Genomic DNA, 21936 nt, shown 5'->3' with positions numbered 1-21936 from the left:
TCTGAATAAACATAATGAGCCAATCCCTTTGACAAACAGTTCAAACCCTGTTTATACCCAGAATGCATTGTGCTTCCCCACCAGAGCAACGCAGGCCAGAGACCTTTGATAGAGATCAGGCTATCACCAGAGATACTGGTGCTGCACTACAGAGTTCTGGCAGAGTTTTCATTGTGTTGGTCTTCAGGCTTGCTGTGGGGCACTGGCTCCTGCTGAATTCTGCATTCTCAGCGCCAACTTGGAACCGCAGTGCATTTAAAACAGGTGTAGGGGGAATTACCAGAGAAGACACTGGGAATCTTGGACAGGAAACTCTTCACTGTACGGATAGGTATACCGTTTTTTTCATCCTGCATCCTAGCAATCACATCCTCCATCTAAGCAAGAGACAGAAAGAGATGCAAGTCAATAAAAACATATGTGCATTTGATGCAGCTGCAACATGGGATAAAAACAAGAATACAAATCAGTGTTAATATTCCATGAGGTGGAAAATATGATATTGGTTTTAATTCTTTAAAATAATTCTTTAATAAAATATATTTTTATTGCAAATGCATCTTATGAAGCACACAAGCAAAAAATATTTCTATCTTTTAAAATTCTTCAAAATCCCTACATTTTCTTAATTTACAGTTTTCTAGAATAAACAATAAACACAAACAAACAAACACCTATTAAAGTGGTCACAGACTTTTGGACTCTACTTCTGTAATGTAATATAATGTAATATAATATAATACAATAAAATATAATAAATCTGTGTTAGATCTAAACACTCTAAATTCTGTAGAGCCAATCAGGACTCAAACATAGTGAATAATACAACCATTCACAGTAGAGCGTGAGGCCACAGAACTTCAATAAGAGCCCACGGGACGCTTGTCTTAAGGATCAACTCAGCCTTCAGTAAATGAAGTCATTGGATATAACAACCCTATTTATTAGATGAAGATAAACCTGGGGCAGAGCGGGACCGATCATGTCACCTGCTCATTGATCCGCTGACATTTGGACTGTTTTTAGAGAAGCTTTGAGTTACCAAGGCGAGCAGCTCAAAGCGTCGCCACGGAACTCACACTCTGGACATGTGACCAAGTGCACTACAGCTGCCAGTGACATCACTCCAGCAGAAGACCACATCGAAATCAGGTTAACAACATACGCCCTGCAGACACGATACTTATGGAGGTGTTTGTATATATATGCAGAACATGTTGTGAAAGTATATGAGCTTGTACCTGTGAGTGTTTAGATAGACTGAGAGAGAGAGTAAGAGACAATTGCCTCAAGGGGAGGCCCAGTTAACATGTAGAATTACATCAGTGGGCGCTGCACCGACGCAGAGTGTTTCTTCAGGCTGTGATGCCTTTGGAGAGAATCCTAACAGAAAATGTTGTTAAATTCCCGTGAAAACCATGATTATGACTCCAGAAATAGCTTGTTTTTTAATATCCAGAGATGAAATGCTTTTAGGTGGCATTTACTAGCCACCTACAGTGCATACGTGCTCACTGAGGGATAGAGAATCAAACATACACTTTGTCGACAGGCTGGTGGGCAAACACTGAAGTGCTAATTTAAGGTAATGAGGGATCAGAGCATTCCACTCACACTGACGACTGTAATAGAAACATTTTAGAGAGAGAGAGAGAGAGAGAGAGAGAGAGAGAGAGAGAGAGAGATTGAGCATATCTCAGCTGTATAGTGCAATGATGTGTGATGATATAAAGTCTCAAAAGCATCACTGGCATCAGTCGGAGTAGTACTGCAGCCAATCTGTGGCTAAGAATTCTTATTAAGCCGACACTAAGATTCATGGGTAAATTTAAATCAATGGCTTAAGCTCATTGTTTTAACCAAAATATTCTACAGTGTGGAGGTGGTAGGTATACCAGCAACAACCAGCAAAATTAACTGTAACAAAATATTAGGCCATGATATAGGGGCTCTTATGGTTAGAGAGTCAGACTGGTAACCCAAAGGTTGCGGGTTCAATTCTCAATACCAGCAGGAAATGACTGAGGTGCCCTCTAGCAAGGCACCTAACCTCCAATCGCTTCCCGGGCGCTGGAGGAAATGGCTGCCCACTGCTCCCGGAGTGTGTGTCCAAGGTTTGCAGTGTGTGGGTGTGAGTAGTTTGTTCACTACTCACTTCTATTGTGTGTGCACTAACTTGGATGGGTTAAATGCAAAGGACAAGTTCTGAGTATGGATTACCATTTTTGGCCTGCATGTCATGTCACTTTTTCTAAACCACATATGCAAACTGAAAAAAAAAAAAAAAAAAATCTATAAAATAATGCAAGATAATGAAAAAAATATGATATTATTGTTGCATATATATATATACACTACCGTTCAAATAGGTTTGGGGTCAGTTAGATTTAGTTTTTTTAAGAACTGAATACTTTTATTAAAGAATGCAAATTGATAAAAACTTACAGGAAGACATTTATAATGTTACAAAAAAATTCTATTTCAAATAAATGATGTTCTTTTGAACTTCCTATTTATCAAAAAAATAATAATCCTGGAATAAAATGTATAATGGTTTTTACTGTATTTTTGATCAATAAATGCAGCCTTGGGAAACATAGCAGACTTAAAATATATTTTAAAAATCTTACAAACTTTTAAACGGAAGTCTATAAACTGTATATATAGCATTAGATAGACTATTACAAAAGCTTTTTTTTAATAGTTAATAAATGAGGTGCATTGACTGTAGCAGCAGGTGGGCTGTGAATTCAAACATGAGCCTCAACCTTACAAAAATCCATGATTATGCAATATACACATGGATCAGTGTGGATGATCAATTGATAGCCCTAATATAATAAACATATATTAAGCATACCTGGAACATTCACACAGACACTTCTATCAAAACAAAATGTCATCTGGCAGTAGGCTATATCTCCAGGGATCAAACATCTGTGCCAACCACACATCTGTGGCTGCAGCCAATCACAGAACAGACAGATAAAAGCCAAGAAGATCAGTTGCCCAGAAGAGAGAGATATCAAACAGTGAAGTAAACAGACATTAAACGCACTACTAAAGCCAGAGGCTAAAATACAGACTAAAATAAATTTACCTCAGAATCTGAATTAAATGGTTTTAATCGCAACTATAAATGGGTTATTTTGGATTTTGGATTTGAGCAGGTCGCCGCCACAGAGCCTGTAATATTCAGTACATCCCAATTCACACACTTGGTAATGATGGCCAACTCAATTATTCATTTACTAAATGACTAAGCTTTGTCACTGACTCATGGCAGACTGTGCCCTGCCCTCAATCCTGACACATCTTCGATATATCAACAGTCTTTGCATACCAAAGTAGTTGCCTTTAGAACTGCTGCCTCCTCATCTCCTATATGAAGACATTCAACATTTATTCCGGTTCTTAATCTAAACTGCACAGCAATAGCTTGGTTTGGCTTCAAACTCCTCAGTGGAAAACTCCTTTCAGTGGAAAACAAGAGATAAAGACAGGGACAGGGATTTAATTTACGTTCCAGTTTAAATATATTATTACAAACAATATTAAAATTAGTTTCAGGTATCGGATAGTAATAACATGTTAGCTACTTTATTTATGACAAATTGCTTGTGATGTTCCTCATTTGTCACTTGGGATAAAAGAATCACCTAAATAAATAAACGCAAGTATAAATGTTACTGAATGATTCCCATACGTCCAAAAACTATGATATTCCCATGTTATGTCCAAAAAAGGTGGTATTAATAAATATGGCATTTGTGCAACAACAACCAAAAACATGATATTGCCACGATACACTACTGTTATTAAATTAAGAAAATAATAGTTTTATTCAGCAATCAAGCCACATTAAACTGATCTAGAGACAGCTAAGATTTTTACGTTATATAAAAAAAAACAGTTTTGAACTGTGATGATAATATAAGAAATGTGTCACGATTATGGACTTCTATGTTGATATTCTGTTCCTTTATTTCCTATTGTCCTGCACTGTTAGTTCCGGTTTCCTTGGTTCCTGATTATCTCGTTTAAATTGTACAAATATTTCACAATATTTTTTATCGAATAAATACAGCCATACTGAGTATAAGAGAATGAGCATAAAAAATCTTCCTGACCTCAAACTTTTGAATGGTAGTGTAAATGTCCATAAAAAAAAAAAAAAGTAGTACCATGGTATGTTTTTTTAGAGTCTGCTAATATGCTAATGAAGTTAGTGTGGCAACTGGAGACATGGAATAATCTTTCAGATACAAAGCAAAGCATCTCTATTAACACAGCAGTTATATCAAATAGGGATCACATCAAAGCATCCTTATTCATCAAGCACAAGTGTGCACTTACAAAAAAACAAAAGATTCCATCCAAAATCTTCCACACCAGCTAATTAACAGAGACAGACACACACAAAAAAAAAACTCACACACACAATGACACCACCTCTATGTTTAACCCTGCGACTCTGAGCTCTGAAAACACACTTCTCTTTGTGTGTGTAGCAGACAGCTGGTGACAGCGCAAGTGTCTTTTGATGATTATTTTGCATCAGAGGAGAGAGGAAGTGTTATTGGTCGGACGCAGACAAGGTTGTTGCAGGAATGACTTGAATTTTAGATCTCGTCTGCTCATTCACCCTCATCCCCTCACTCCCTGTCTCTCATTTTATAGCCAACCCCGCCTTTCTGTTTCCTAGGCAACCGGGGAGATGATGACATCACATACAAATGTCAGCCTAGGAAGAGACAGAAAGAGAACGATTTAGATGTCTTTAAGTGTGTATGTGTAAAAAAGAAAAATAGAGAAATGGAAAACAGACAAGAAAAATATGAGTCATTCTACGGTTGCAGTGACAGATGTTGTCACACACACTTTCAGATGGCAATGAGTCAAACTGTAGTGTACACGCACTACCAATCAAAAGTTTTGGGTCAGATTGTTACAAAAAAATAAATAAATAAATAAACTAATACTTTTATTCAACAATGACGCATTAAATTGATCAAATGTCATATTTCAAATAAACGTTGTTATTTTGAACTTTATATTTATAAAAAATGATTCCACAATATTACTGTTTTACTGTATTTTTTACTGTATTTTTAAAATAAACATTAAAAAAATCTTACTGACCACAAACTTTTAAACAGTAGTGTAAAACTGCAGAAAAAATGGTTGAAATAAAAAATTGTGGAACAGCATATATAACCTTGTAATAATATTTACAAAGATTTTAATTTCTTAGTCTCTAAAAGCTTGAATTTTCTTCAATTGATCATTGATATTTTGATATATTTTATGATATTTTTATAAAATATAAATAAAATATTTAATGATTTAAATAATAACAATTGTGTAGTATACTAATCGTATCGTGTTATCAATATGTCATTAACTTTCCCCAAAGGACCATGATCTTTTTACCGAAAAATCTTTTTTTAAGACTTTTAAAAGGGTCTTTGGCAAAAGGCCATGTGTGGTTAAAAGGATAGCAAGTTTCTACATGTTTTTGAAATAAAAAAAAATTATGTATATGACCTAGAAAAAAAGGAATAAAACGAAGAAGCATCACTATACTGAATATTTTTTTGCTTTAAAAATGAATGAAATTCCATTGCTGGATGATGCAGTAGCCTACATCAGCTTTGATATGTTGATCACCTTTAACCAGGAGGAAATGTCAAGGTGCAACTAACATAAAAGAAATGCTCCGCAAGAAATAGGGCTGGGTGGTATATCGAGTTTGTACAATATATATAGATTTTTTTTAAACAATATGGAATGAGGCAACACCGTTTATATCGATACAGTAGTTTGATACGAGCACATCTGAAAAATAGCAGAGGATGCAGTGTGAGCTGCTGCAGTGAAATAGTACAATTTGTCCTAAACATGACACAAGCTTATAATAAGCGCTTCAAAATATCTTAGTTAAGTTTAAAGCAGCGTGCCCTGTCAGATGCTCTGACAGATACTGTTGCTGACTGACAGATAAATACTTGCACTGTTTAATGCGTTTGAGACGTGGTGCTTTCCTCGGTGCTTAACTTACATTTCACAGGTATATTCTCCATCTGTAAATGTTAGAAAGTCAAACAAATATGTCCATTTCACTGTCAGGAGAGGACGAGCCTTTGCAAGTCAATTTCCGCTAAAATTCAAGCTTCCGTTAATGAGCGCCGCCGCGCGCATGCGCGCCAAACAAACGGAGCACAATAGAAGAGTGGCGCAATAATTCTGACTAAAATAATACATATTGCTTAAATATTTGTTGTTGGAGACAATAAATGTGCCATACGTGGAATTTTAAACCTACAAGTATATTTTTATGAAAGTGACCATTATAATGGGCTAATCAAATATAGGATAATATAATTAGTTTGTGCTTTTGTTTTTATTTTCATTTTTAGTTTAGCCTTTAGTGATTTTAAAAACAAAAGCATTATTTTTGTTTTTAGATTGTAATGTTACAATGTTAGAATGTAAGGTGTTTTTAACCACTTTTTTGCACATAATACATTGCATAGCCTACATTACATTCCGCCTTTCACACAGCATGCGATCGCGACTTCAGTTCTCTTTCGTGGATTATTTGGATTGAATAATCAAAATTCTAGGTAAAAATGTACGTCCTGGCAAGTATTCACGGAAACACAGTCGGGTATGTCTTTAGTGAATGTAAACCGTTTGTAAAAATAAATCATATGTGTTCCATTGTGTAGCCTACGTGCAGGTCTTAAAGGGCCGGACCAGCAGCCTAATATTCTGTGTAATTAATGTTAATGACACAACAGAAAATAGACCCAATGCTTGACTGAATAAATGTATCTATTTATTAAGAATCAGTCTATAGTTAATTTATAGAGTGAAGAGTTTATTTTTTTCAGCTACAGTACTAGGTCTATTTAACAGTAGCATTCAAAAAAGAAATTAAGCACTGTTTATTTTATTTTTTCACTTATAGTATTTGTCATATTGTTTGTATTCTTTTTTGAGAATATTCTTATTCTTAATATTCTTTTTTGCTTATTTTTAATAACAAAGATACAATTAAATTAAATATCTATATTGTAATTATAAAATTACATTTAAAAAATATTACATAACTCGTTTAATGAAATAAGATTTTGGTCATCCCAACCTGTTCAGAATTGTGAAAGGTTAGCAAATGTTAACATTGATAATAATGTCAATGTTACAAACATCTTTGTAAGGACATACACACTGGCACTTGCTAATTATTATTATTTTATTTAATAAAGGGGAGGGAATGGCCAAAAAGAAGGGAAGGAACAAAGTTACGTTTTTTTAATTAATTTATAAAACAATGAACAGTTCTCTCATATTTTTCAGTTACTTTTACTGTTTTCGTTTTTTTCCCCATGGTATCGATTCAGTATCGGTATCGAGGTATTTTAGTCTGGTATTGTATCGAAGTCATCATTTTGGTATAGTGACAACACTAGTACCGAGATATATATTGTATATCGCCATTTAATCAAAAAATACCAAGATAAGATTTGTTGGCCATATTGCCCAGCCCTATAGCAAGAAACATGCAATATTGCGTTCTTAACCAAAGACTGTGATAGAGATGCCAAAGTTTTGTAGTAGTGCAGCTGTAATATAGAAAACAAGTTTAATACAGGATTCATTTGTCAATCCTCAACTTCAAACAAATTATATTTTGTTATTTATTGCGCAGAATCCCCATCAGAGCAGTTCAAAATTAAAGTTCCTCTTAAATCCCTCAGCAAAGCGCCTCACCAGACCAAGCGGAACAGAATGAGTCAGGAGCGGTTCACAAAGGACAGCGCAAAATGGAGAGCAACAGAAGGCAGGGGACTTTCAAATTCGACCTACTTTAAAACATCTTAAAAACACAGCGCATTCTCTCACTGAACTCACTTAATGTCTGCCTCGAAAATATAATATTTCAGTGATATGGAAATAAACAAAAAATATTGAAGCAACTTCTTGCAAAATCTACTGAATGATTTATTTGTCTGCCAGAGTCGACTGTAACGTAACAAATGGCTGATATATTTAAGATGATTTTTTTTTTAAAGCACACACCCTATGTATTTGGCCTTCCAGCACCCGTCTTCCATCTGCGTGAGAGCAGACTAAAAGACCAAAGGTATGAGTGCCCTTTCACAGAAAAAGCACATGAATATTCAATACAGCATTACACACAATTGAATATTCAACATCAGAGAGAGCACTGCTCAGTTATTCACTGAGAACATGATGTGGCTCTTCTCAGCATAAGAGAGCACACTATCTGCTAAGAGAGATGACACACACACATCCCTAAAGTTTCCAACTGATTGAGTGGCTTTGAAGTCTTGCTCCAGTCCTGCTTGCGTGCGCGCACACACACACACACACACACACGCTGATTCACTCGCTTACACACCAACACATGCAGTACGATCACATAAAAAGGCCACACATTCTGTCATGAGAACACAAATGTGCACAAAAAACAAACAAACAAACAAACAAACACTTACTATCAAAGGGGTAGGAGGATATTATTCAGTGTTAAACTCGCTTGTGAGCTGAAATCAGACTGTTTATATGACCTTATCCTTCCAATGTAGCGTCGCACAACCCTCTCGTCCTCACGTACACATGCACAAATGTATGCACAAGAAAAAGTGAACACATCCATGCTCTTTCCATACACACATACGCTCTTTCCACTTTCTGCACACACAGGAGTGTTTTTGTAAAAAAATTCTAAAAAAGACAGTCCCAAAAGCTGCAGTGCATTCTCCATTATGCATAATATAAATCATATTAAGTAAGCTAATGCTTCTCCCCCCTACACACACAGCTTAAGGATGCCCTTTAAAAGGTATAACTCTGTATAACTCTTTCTCCCACACACACACTTCAGTCAGGGAGTATTTCATAACGCATCTTTCACTTTGTGCTCACTAGGGGTGGGAATCTCTAGGCACCTCACGATTCGATTCGATTACGATTCAGAGGCCTGCGATTCGATTCAAAAGCGATTATCGATTATCTGAATCTTTTGTGTGTGTGTGTGTGTGTGTGTGAATATAAATACTTTGCTTTAAAGGTACAAAGTAATGACCCATAAAGAATTAACGTATAATATATTTTATTAACATTGCAAAAGAACCAACAGGAAAATAAAGTGTGCCTGAACTAGCAGCATACTTGTAGTAAATTAATAATATAACAACAACAGGTGTTCTGACGATTCATGCTACCCATCGAGATGCGCTACTTACTGGTGCATGTGCAGACTCATTTTTCTTCTGCTTACCACGCCCATAAATCTATGCATCCTTGCTGTGGAGACTTGTAGGAAACTTTGACAGGTCAAAGATGAATATTTGATGATAATTTTTACTTTTCACAGCGTTTTAAAAATAAGAACAGTACATTATACTGTACTCTTAACTTCGAATTTTATTATAATTTTATTTCATATAATATTATCATTTTTACTTGTTATATCAAATGTGATAATTGCTAGTTCATTTAAAATATCCAAATATGCTCCCCATACACTTACCCTGATTAAAATGAAATAACGATGTTATAATATTGTGAGATTTACACCATTATGGAAACAATAGAGAATGAATCAACATTATCTATGATCGATTCGCGTTTGGGTAGCATTTTTCGACAAGGCAGCAGAAATCGTCTGAACACCGGTACAGCCCAGAGCCATAGAGAGAAACGGCTCTGGTACAGCCGAGTGTTTTTCCTCCTCTGGGTGGAAACGTGTCATGGCTTCTCATATTTGTCGTGTTGCCGAAATATTTTAGTTTTATTCTACAAAGCTTACAACTAGTGTGGCTCTTGTCCAGCTCCTTTCCCCCTTCAACTTCATAGAAGCCAAAATATTTCCATTTTCCACACGTCAGCTTTTGACGAGGAGGGTGTTTGGATTTCGCGCTCAGCCATCGCGTCTCTGTTATGTGCACACGCCACAGACAGACGGTCCGGGCACTGCACTTCCGCGCTGCAGAGTTCCGTCTTTTGCGTTCCGTCAATATTACGTCATTATAAATAGGCTACATATCTAAAAAAAAAAGTTGGTGGCCAGTCTGTGTGTAAATTTAGGTTTTTGACCAATGTTTACCACATCTGGTGTCATTTCTAGAAAGAAATTACTATTGTAGTAATTAAATATTTGCTTCGTTATCACCATAGCTCTTCACTTTTTTCAACTTTAGTTAGTGTGTAATGTTGCTGTTTGAGGATAAAAAAGATCTGCAAGGTTACAAAGCTCAAAGTCCTCTCAGAAGGGAGATATTTTATATAACAGAATCCACTTTCCAAGAACTATAATGAACGACTCGTTTGGACTACAATGTGTTTTTTCCAGATCTTAAGAAGTCACAATGTTACTCATTTAAATAATCTCCGTCCACAGAATAAGGAGACAAGGCCTGGTTGAGAGAAGACAGTGCTGTCGCTATGTCAAAGAGACACTGTTTTTTCCACCCCGTTACCAGAACTCATTCTTTTGACCTTTCTATAAGGTTGATGAACTTAAAGTGGTTAAAATTTATTTTAAACACTGTTCCTATACATGATGTAATGTATAAGAAAAAAATAAATAAGAAAAAAACATACCACTCTGAAACTACCTGTAAAATCTGTGCTTGCAAAGTCCATGCATGAAATCCGTTCTGGACGATCCTCCTGTTTGTTAACATTGTTAAAGGTGCATTGTGTAATATTTAAGAGGATCTGTTAAAAGAAATGCAATATCATATACATAACTATGTTTTCAGTGGTGTATAAAAGACCTTACATAATGAACTGTTATGTTTTTATTACCTTAGAATGAGCCATTTCTATCTAAATACACCGCGGGTCCCCTTACATTGAAATGCCTTTTTTCGCCGACATGTTTTCAAGATGTAAAAGTGATAAAAAAAACCCCAACTAATGCTTGTAATGCTGCGTGCTTTGGGAATAGAACGACAGCAGGAGGAGGTTGCGATCGCTCAACAGCCTGAGGACGTGAGGATGAGAGCCAATTTTTTCACAGGTAACAATAACAGCAAAAAAAAAATTTCAATCATGTTGTTCATGCTAAACAGGTTGAACTCAACATGAGGTTATAATAGATGAGGCAATTTGAACCATACTCTATATACAGCTTCTCAGCATCTATCTTACAACTGAATAAAGACACAGATTCACGTAAGGAAGAGTAATAAAAGACAACTTGCATGTGCACTTTTTTTCTGACTGTACTTTGAAAATGGATGGGACGGCCGTATCCTTCAGACGTAGTACCGTCTTTCTGGTCCTATATAGCATTTTTTCAACATTATCCTCCGGTGCAAAATGCTCTTCGCAAACACGATACTGGCTAATTTTGTAGTGAGGTGTTGAAGTACAGATATCCAGAGCAGCTAGCCATTGATTTCTCAGTTCTACATTCGGTGGAATTCTGTGAAACATTATATTTGTGTATGTCCTTTGCTCGTTCTAACAACCTTTTGCAGGTAATTACCATGTTTGCTGTAACTTCTCAAACTAAACACAATCCAAAAGCGAAGATACTCAGTGCAGGTCAGGTCACGCCGGTATGTTGACGGAAGTTGGGGGATTTCAGGTGTTGCGTGATGACTGCGCCCAAGGCGCAGTGCTTCGCCAGTGATTCCCCCTAATATAGTCCCAAGTGAATATCTGCCTAGGAAAATACCTAGTCCTAATATGAATTGCTATTTGTACTCGTTGTGAATACGCAGGCCACAAGTAGTAATTCGTTTTTTTTTTTATTTGTTTTTTTTATCACTTTTACTCATGACATGCTACCTGACAACATAGGATTCCATTCATTATGCTAAGCTAAGCTAGCGTCGGCGCTACCAAACTAAGGCAATGCCTGCACTGAGACAAAAATGCTTTTGCTGGCCTATCTTAATGTAGGGGAGACGGTGAATAAGCCCTATTTAAAAAAACGGTGGAGTGTTCCTTTAACGGACAAAGCCGTTTCGTCACTATTGTTGTTCTTTGTGCAAAGCTAGCAAAAGTCAGCGAATAAAACACTGATAGAATGATGAACAAGTATCAATAATATTCGCAATACCATATCGTTTTACTGAATAATTAAGTAAACTTAATTTCTTAATTTATCTTTGTAAAGAAACATCATTGCTGAACTGGCTACACTCTGCAGTCTCAGACGACGACATCTTTTCCTATCGCCCACCGTAACTTCTGTTGGTTGCAATTCGCAACCTTACCAGTAGATGCCGTTAAAAATTACACAGTGCACCTTTAAGTCTGAACCAGGCTTGAATTGTTTTGAAATTGATGCCATCCTTAATATTTTATCATCTGAGTAGAGCTTGTGGTTATGGTAAGGGGTGTGACATTTCCTGAACAAGCGATGCCAATCACAACACACTGGGTAACCAATCACAGCACATTAGCTAAATGGGGAAGAGAGGTGCAGTGATAATGTAAAATATGTGAAAAAGAATGTGTTTTTTGAACGATCAAGCATGAAAGCATATTCTAGTACACACCGAAAACAAAATCAAGATTTTGTGAAAGGGCATAATAGGACCCCTTTAAACCGTTATGGTGCTTCAGAAGTCTGTCCGTATCGTGAGGTACCTTCATGCACAAACGCTGCCCACAAAATCATTTACTGATAAGGCAGTGAGGCAACAAGTCAGCTGCCTACGTTTTTGAACGAAACCAATGCGTAAAACATTGGATTAGGTATATCAAAGAAGTTATCAATTTAATTGGCATGAATACAATAAAAAAATAAAATAAAATTTGCTTTCTATTGACTGTAAATCTGCATGGAAACCATAGCTTTACTTCATACATGAGTGGAAAAAAAGAGTCAGCTTAATAATTAAAGACAATAATTTACATATTTAAATTTTTTGCTCTATAAATTTTTCCTCAAAGGCATCAAACATTTTGAAAACCACTGACTTTAGGTGCATTTTCATATGAATCTAATGAAAACATGTCCATAAAACTCCAAATAGTGTCCAAAAATCTTAATAGTCTCACATATTGGCATCATTTTCTATCTATTACTAAAACCTAATTTCAAATTTCTTTTAATTTTGGCCATGGGTATTGTTAATATGTCAAAGATATTTAAGTCAAAATTTCAAAGCTTTAGGCTAAACATTTTTTAATGCATGAGCAAAACAATGATGTGTTACAATTATTCACAGTATGCCATAAGAAAGCAGTATGCTAACTTAGGTTTACCCAATTTTAAAGCAAAATAATTTCCCAGCGGCAGTAATGCGTTTTAAAAAATTTGAAAATTCTGGACTCTCGGTTAAAATGTTTCTCTCTATGACAAACAAGGTAAACACAGAGAGAAAGAAGAGCAGATAAACAATGCCAGCCATTTGTAACCAACCGCCACTGCACAGTTGACGTGTCCCCTTAAGTAAAACAACATTCATGACATGGAAAAAAGAAAGAAAGAATACATGCTAGATAGAGAGAGGTATGTAAACGCAAGGAAATAACAAGAGCAAAGAAGAGAAGGATAAACTGAAGAAAAACAGAAATTTTTTAATGAAAAGCAGGAGTGAGTGAGCACTATTTTTAGCCAAGAACCTTTGTGTCCACACGTGTGTCCTGAATAACAACAAGGCCTTTAGAGACTTTGTCCTCACCAGCCGGATTGCATTGTGATGAGCTTCAAGCTTACACCAACCGAGAATGATTATTATGTGGAAAATTACATTTATTAATCTGGAACATCTGTACAGCAACATTCAACATGTTAGCATTAATAAATGATAGTAGTTAGTTACAAAACAAAGATCTTGACCACTCACTGTAACAGAAAAAGAACGACTTACTTCCATTAAGCTCTTGTTGAAAAGAAGGGAGACTGAATGAAATGCATACAAATTACCTGCTCTCTGTTAGGCTGTTCCGGAGGAGTTTAATAAACCACAACACCGTGTCATTAAACCCTATGACCACCCACTGGCCTTGAGTCAAATCCTGTGCACTGCACACATTAGCAAAGCCACACAGTGTGTAGTAGATGCAAAAAAGCATACAAATTAACAGGCCCTAAAGAAATCCAACAGTATCGTGATTTTCTAGATCTGCCTGCAGTAACTGCAATGAGTCAAATGTAACAAGTCAGTCACTTAAGGCAGGGGTTGTTAAACTAGCATCGGGGAACCCGGCCATAAAGGGATAAGCAGAAAAGTTCAAAGAAAATTAGATTTAAAACAAAACCAAAATAAATAAATAAAAATAAAATTTAGCATCCAGTGGTCAGCGGATAAGTTCAAAACAAAATAAAACTAAATGAAACAAAACAAAACAAATAAATAAAACAAAACACAGCATACAGTGGTCAACAGAAAGGTTCAGAACAAAACTAAACAAAATAGAACAAAAAACTAAACAAAACAAAATTAAATGTAAAATTGTAATCTTTATTTTTACTGTGCAACTGGTCAGATATCTGGATAAAAAATACATAGTTTTAAGTGTTTCTTCAAGTTTATACATCATTGGTACATCATTACTAAGTAATTTCACCATGCAAAAAACTTAATGGTCCAAAATATTTTATCTAATTTAATATAACTTATCTTTCCTAAAATTTGGGGGATAAATATAACCCAGGCATATTCTTGTGCATACACTTTTTCAAATGCACTTTCTGTTCTCTTGTTGATAGGTGTCAGATTTATTAAACTGACTATTGTTAAAAGCCAGAGTAAAGCATGCCTGCTGTTTCTCAACAATGGTGTCAGAGAGACTGAGCAAAAAAGTCCAGAAAAGGCTGGCAGTTAGCGGATGCTCCAGGAGCCCCAAATCGATAGAAGGGGGGAAAGGTAAGATGATGAGATTTCCTCAGGTTACTCAGGGATCCTCATCACAGAACAAGCTGTATCAATGCAGACAGGCAGGGCTTGGGGGACGTTTACATTACTGTGGACTATAGACTGTGGAACCTGGAAGTAAGTGTAGGTCTGTGGAGAAACTATAGAACAATCAATTGAAGCAATAAGCGCCTCTTTCCTCCGCTGTCGGTTTCTTTTTCCCTTTCTCTTGCTCTCGCCAGCTTACTCTCTGGAGGCTTGTGTGTGATGTATGTGGCAGCGTTCATTGTAATGTTGAGAGAGGTACCCTCAAAGCAACCTAACCGATAATGAAACACTCCGCTAGCGTTTCCTCCCCTGTAAGACACCATATGTGCAAGTTGTCTCCGTTCTAAATGTTATCTTCACTATTATGGTAGCAGGCACAGAAACATAAGACATAAGATTTGAAATACGGCATGCAATGGTGGAAAAGTCATGTGTTCCCTCAGAACACGAGCCAACACCTTAGACAAATTCCAGTGACCTAAAAGAGCTTTGACTAGAGACAAAGAATCACATTAAAATGCTGAAAATTTGAATGTGCAGAACAACAATGCAATAAGGTCATTGGAAGACAAAAAGAGCCATCCGAGAAAGAAATAAACGACATAATTAGATTAGAAGAGTCAATTAATGCAACTTGTAAGATTTACAGATCATGTGTGCACTTGATGTTTCCAGTATTTAAGACTGAAGGATTGCTTCTTCCTGCATTGTATTATTGCATTAGTTTGTTCAATTTGTGCACATAGAGTGCTGTGAAAAAGAAATACACTCTATAAAAAGTAGTTTTCTTTTCCCCAAAAAATAATAGGACACACAATAGGATAATTGGACTGGCACTAAACTATGACAATAAACAGGCTCTGGTAATACATTTACCAAACAATTTTTTTGGTCCAAATGGTGTAGTTATGGCTTCTAAAGGCTGACAAAGCAGTGCAAATGAGTAAAACATCGACTGACCAATTGGTTTTGATAAGACACAAAAATCCACACATTGGCACATTGAAGCTGGACTAGCAGAGCAGCACTTCAGCTACTTTGCAACAGTTTTGTCTCGAACCAACATCTAAGCTGATGCTGACTTTTATCTTCGCTTAGAAATGATTAGAGACTCTCATAACCTTAGATTGAAAGGTGCAGAGAGAAATAAACAGTGAAATTAATTAATCCGAACCCCAGTCAGCAGTGCAATAACGTGCTAACGGCTCGGCATACTCAAGTGGCAGTGAGTCATTTCATCTCCTGCGTGACAACTCAGCTTTTCTTCATGTTGTACTCCCAACACAGGTAGAGTCCATCATAGGCGGAATCTGAGAGAACACAGTGACACATAAAGGAAATGGCAGAGAGAGAAAAAGAAATATGAGAGCTCAAACTCAAAAGAAAAGACAGTGAGATGATGGAAAAGCCCGATTGTTCCAAAGGAAAAGATAAAAGGCTAAAATTAAGGAAAGAGGGAGGAGAGATGGATCAAAGAACGAGGAAGGAAATGATAAAGAACAAGGATAATGGATACAGACTAGAAATGTCAATGCGATTGTCTTTTGTTTTATATCATCTTCACATTGCCTTTAATGCTTTAAAATACAATAAAATCATTGAACAGTCAGAGCTTAGTACACATAGGAGCTGTAGTGCTCACGATGTCTATGAGCAGGTTTTGTTCTAGCCTGTATCTTAACTGATCCCACACCAATACCTTCTACCTCTCAATATTTTCCTGTCACTGACTCGACACTGTACTTCCCAATAAAAGCCTTCATAAAAGCCGATAAAATAATCTAAAAAAAACGATTGAACAAAATTTAATTTTTTTTAATGGTTTTTGATACTTACACTACTGGTCAAAGTTTGGAATAATACATTTTTTAATGTTTTTTAAAGAAGTCTCTTATGCTCACTTAAGGCCAAAGTATACTGTACACGAACTGTACGTGCACCGGCGGATTTTTGTAACGCGCATTTAAAAATTTGTTTTTGCAGTAATTCGTTTATCCACAAGGTGACAAGGAAACGGAACATACCAGAACATGCAAGCCACAGCGACAATGGTGGTCTACAAGACGAGATTGTGCATTGAGGTTAGAAAGTACCCTCATTTGTACAACTCTAGCATGAAGAAATACAAATATATTTACATGGGTTGCAACTCGCGGCGAGAGATTGCATGCGTCTAAGTGCGCATGCGTCGAACGCCTGAGTATGTGTACGAGTCAAATGAAGTATACTTTGCAAGGCTGTGCATTTGACCGCACGCGTTAAAAAAAATGAAGTACACTTTCTACTTAAGGCTGCATTTATTTAACCAAAAATACAATAAAAACAGAAATATTGTGATTTTTGAACCGTTTTCTATTTGTAATACATTTTTTAAAAATGTAATTTCTTCCTGTAAAGGCAAAGCTGACTTTTCAGCAGCTAATACTCCAGTCTTCAGTGTCACATGAACCTAATGATCTAATGTGCTGATTTGGTGCTCAAGAGTTTTTGCTGCTTAATTTTGGCATTTTACGAGAAATAGAATAGAATAGAGGGTTCATCTGCAGAGAATAAACTACAAAAATATATGCCTTGAATGCAATGTAAATCACTTTAAAAAAAAGTCACAATATAAAAAGGTGTCTATCCAATGCATAAATGTCAAATGTAAGCAATAGAATAGAATAGAAGCTTGTATTGCCACATAGCTGAACTGGTGGAAGGTACAGGTGTACAACGTACATGAGACAATGTATGAATGTGCAATACTATATTTTTTATATATACAATACTATGTTATATAGGCTATGCTACAGACATATGGACAACTGCGTATAAAGATTGTTAAAAGCAACATGTAAAATCTAAATAATCATAACATTGTGCATAGTTAGTAGGGTTGGGCGGTATTTCGGTAATATCGTATACCGCGGGGTCTTAAAATAGCAACGGTATCAGTTTCAATACCATCATTACCGGCACTTATATATAATATATAAATATAATTTATTCAATGCCTAAAAATGCTTAGTTAGTTCTCATCAAGTGACAGTGTGGAGGAGAAAGAGAGAGGGAAGGGAGAGGCGGTAAATACTGACGAGGCAATTTGTAAATGTTGCAATAAAAAAGGTGACTGCGAGAGATGGAAAACACCTCTAACCTAATGTCGCATCTCCGAAACACTGCTGCGAGGATGCATTTTGCCCCGAGTTCATTAAATAAGCGCATCAGTTTATATTTGTTAAAATATTATAATGTTTTTTTTTTTTACGTTGATAATGAAAACTGAACAGCACGAGTAAGATGGGATGCATCGGGAGTCAGACATTGACCACTTAATTAAGTTTCATTTTGTAAAAGGCCTTTCTTTAAAGTGAATTTCGTTTTGTATAAATTGTATCTTAATTTTAATAATTTTTTATCACCCAATAATAAATAAGAATCAAATATAGCAGACAACATAATCATGACATGATCGTGCGCTGGCGCGCCGCGGTCACTTGCATTGAAATCTCATCATAAATTAACCGAAACTCAGTGTATGTCTCACAGAAATGACAGATATCTAAATAAAGCTTGAAATTTCATTAAACGAAACAATTCAAAACGAAAAGAAATAGGCCACTCGCTGATTATTTAATCCATGATGAGCATTTCTCTCTATGAGCGTTCATACGGAAATGGCGATCATCAAATTAAACGAAACTATTTAAAACGAAAAGAAATAGGCTAGCCTACTCTCTGATTATGTAATCCATGATGTGCATTTCTCTCTGTCATTCACTATGGAGATGGCGATTCGTCAATTTCTTTAAACGAAACAATTCAAAAGGAAAAGAAATATAGGCAGCATACTCTCTGTTGCTTGTTAATTTAATTTAAATTAATTAATAAATTGAATACAATTGTCATAATTAAAAAAATTAATTTTATTTAAAATTAATTAAAAATTGTCATTTTTGCTCATTTATAAATAGTATTTATATCTACCACCCCCTCAGCACCTGGGTTAAAAAATTATTTGCCGCCACCATATTATAACGGGCCACGTATTAAAAATAGTCGAGTCTAAATAGGGCTCCGGCTCATAATTACATTTAATGCCGTCAGCCGGGATCAGACATCAGACAGCCTTGATTTTTTTGTTATCTGGTATCCAGTTTCTGAACGGTGTAGGCACAAGCCAACAGTTTGGTGACGCTGTCTAAGCCTTATGTCATAATTTTTAATTAGTCACGGTAATACCGTATATAGGGCCCTATGATTTCCGTGATGCGGAAAACGCGGACGGAATCACGGAATTTACACGTGAAAACGGAATTCTCTTATACACGTGGAATTTGCATATATTTTGTTGACATATTAAATAAACTTTTTTTTTTTACTTCCTTCTCATTTTTCAGTTTAAAACAACAAACATAGAAAGGTCTCTACCTAAACCGTAGCCAAATGGCATTTTAAACATGTTGCCTAGTTACCATACGACCTCACATTCACGCGTAGGGAAAAAAATGTCGAAGCGAGTGGCTTCTGATGAGCTAACGGGGGCTGCGTTTGTGGTAGATGCGTCCATTTGTATATTGTAACGTGCTGATCTAACCAGCGGTCTCATAAAACGTTAAAAAAATGTAAACGTCTGGGAGAATGAGTAGAGCAGGCGATCTGAATAAGAGTGATGATGCAAAAAAGAGCTCTATTCGGTACGGTTTTCTGTGCGCACACACCCGACCTGAAGCGTGCAGCCATACAGCGCGCGAGTACTGAATTGAGCTCTCTTTCGTGTCTAAATAGACAAATACACACAACATTATGTCTAAATGTCCCTTTTGGAGAGTATTCACGTAAACTATGTCGGCTATGTCTTAAACAGTTGTGAAAGTATCGGATGTGCATCAGTGGATCCGCATGTCATTGGACATGATCCGACGTCTTAAAGTGACAGTGGGTAATAAACCTAATGCGGTCCGTATCAAGCAACAAAAGAAAAAGAGAAAAGCATTCACTGTTTGTTAATAGCTTTAATATGTTTGTTAACAATAAAATCTGCTTGAAAGAATAAATGATGTATGCAAGTACTTCTAAAGAATTTTTTACTTTAGGAAAAGTGGTTTTAATGTCATTGTGTTGGGTTTCTGTCAGGCACATAATGTTGTTTCAATTTTTCTGTCTCCCTGCAGCATGTCTGCATTTAATCTTTGATTTAATATTCATCAATCCTATCTTGTAACAGTTACCTTCATGTTACTGTTATTTTTGGCCAGAGATTTGTTGAAGGTTTGGCTTAGTTTTGGAGAATTTTGAATGTACTTTGCTGAATATTTTAAGAGTTTAAATAAAAAAGCTGAATTGTGAGTTTGTGTAATGAATTTAACGGTCAATACTGCTTAGAAGTGAAAAGAAAACAAGCAAATCCGAAAAATCCGAAAGGGCTAAAAAAAAAAAAAAAGGAATTTGAAAAAAAACAAAACGGAATTTGAGAAAAAATAAAACGGATTTCATAGGGCCCTACGTATACCCCGGTAAAATAGGGAGGAGGTTTGACGGTATCAAAATTTGGATACCGCCCAAGCCTAATAGTTAGGATAGAAAAATAAACAGGCCTATCAAAACACATGTCTTCTGTTGTTGACATCAAGATGAAAATACAGCCTACACCACATTAAACACAGGTTCACTTGCAGCAAGAATAAGGTGAATCGTTGGCTGCCGAGAGCATAAAACCACTGAGTTTCAAGAGTCATTTGGAAAGCAAACTATTTAGATTAAATTTAAATTTTGGTGTTGAAACAACATACGGCATCCAATGTAGAATTTGTGTTTTGAAGCAAAACCGATTGAGAACGTCAGTTAATGCAAATCAAGGCTCGTTGATCTCAGCATGTAGCAAGAAAAAAATGCTAAGCAGCAGTGATGGCAGTGAGATCAGATGGAGAGGGCAGAATGAAAAACATGAATGAAGAACAGAGTGAACAGAGGGAGGGAGTGCAGGTAGTGCTGGGCGGTATACCGGTTCATACCTAAAACCGGTGTATATTTTTGTTATGATATTAATTTTGAATATACCGCCATACCGATTTATTTAATTACACAACGTTCGGAACGAATGTTACGCGGTGCCACGCGACACTGTTTCAGACGGACCCTTTACAATGTTGCATTTCTAAGCAGCGACTGCGAGGCGATGGTAAACCTGTGGTAAACAGCAGTGCTCTGGTGTTACGTTACAGGGAAGATGGATGCTGCAGAACTATGGCGTTATTTTCCTGACAAATGTCGAGAGCGCATTATTGTAGTACGAAAGTTCATTAATATAATGCATGAGCGCGAATATCTCTGCTCGCGCGCGGAATATAACGTGCCACGCTCTCAGATTCACGCTGCTCTTGTTAGAATAGGTCTATTTTCTCTGGGCTCGCTCAGAGTATCCTGCACTTAAAACGTGTTCAGTGCAATCGTGAATCTCTCCTCTTCCCCAGCTAACAATTTTAGGTTATAAGAACGTTTTCATAACGTTCCCATTAAGTTATAAAAACGTTAACGTTATTTCTGAATGTTCTAGGTACATTCAAAACTTCCAGTTTTTTAAACGTTGTATTAACGTTATTTCTTGGTTATAAGAACTTTATTCAAAACGTTATAAGATGATTCAAGTCTCCCGTTATATAAACGTTGTATTAACGTTCTTGCTTGGTTATAAGAACATCATTCAAACGTCATTAGAACGTACAATTCTCCCGTTATATAAATGTTGTATTAACGTTATTTCCTGGTTATAAGAACATTAGAACGTTAAGAAATAACAATTTTAGGTTATATTGGGCGCTATTCTGTTCTACAATATTCACTAATGACAGTAAAATAGACCATCCTAAGTCAATTTACTCCAGTAATTCCTCTCTCACCCAGTAGAAAATGCTTTGAACACCTGATTATGCATGAAGAAAAAAATCCCGTCATAAACCGGAAAACCAGCATAATTTTGAGAAAAAAAACTTGATATAAATTTTTGGTCAAACCGCCCAGCACTAAGTGCAGGTGTCTGTAGACTTCGGTT

At 36.2% G+C, this 21936-nt stretch overlaps 1 protein-coding gene across 3 annotated transcripts in view; it reads right to left on the bottom strand.

Moving 5' to 3' along the window:
* Window positions 1-21936, bottom strand: part of rgs7a (regulator of G protein signaling 7a) — a 73505-nt gene that overhangs the window by 25581 nt on the left and 25988 nt on the right. For 2 of the 3 annotated variants that reach the window (XM_077239267.1, XM_077239266.1), the window contains exon 4: window positions 281-377. In XM_077239267.1, the coding sequence (XP_077095382.1) occupies window positions 281-377 (97 nt within the window). Of the gene's footprint in view, window positions 1-280; window positions 378-989; window positions 1124-21936 lie in introns of those variants that run through there. The other variant, XM_077239268.1, reaches the window with a different exon arrangement.

Source organism: Siphateles boraxobius, unplaced genomic scaffold (genome assembly GCF_051911475.1).
Source record: "Siphateles boraxobius isolate OS27281-9 unplaced genomic scaffold, OSU_SipBor_1 22, whole genome shotgun sequence".
NCBI lineage: Eukaryota > Metazoa > Chordata > Actinopteri > Cypriniformes > Leuciscidae > Siphateles > Siphateles boraxobius.
This window is presented reverse-complemented; position numbering and strand designations above follow the sequence as displayed.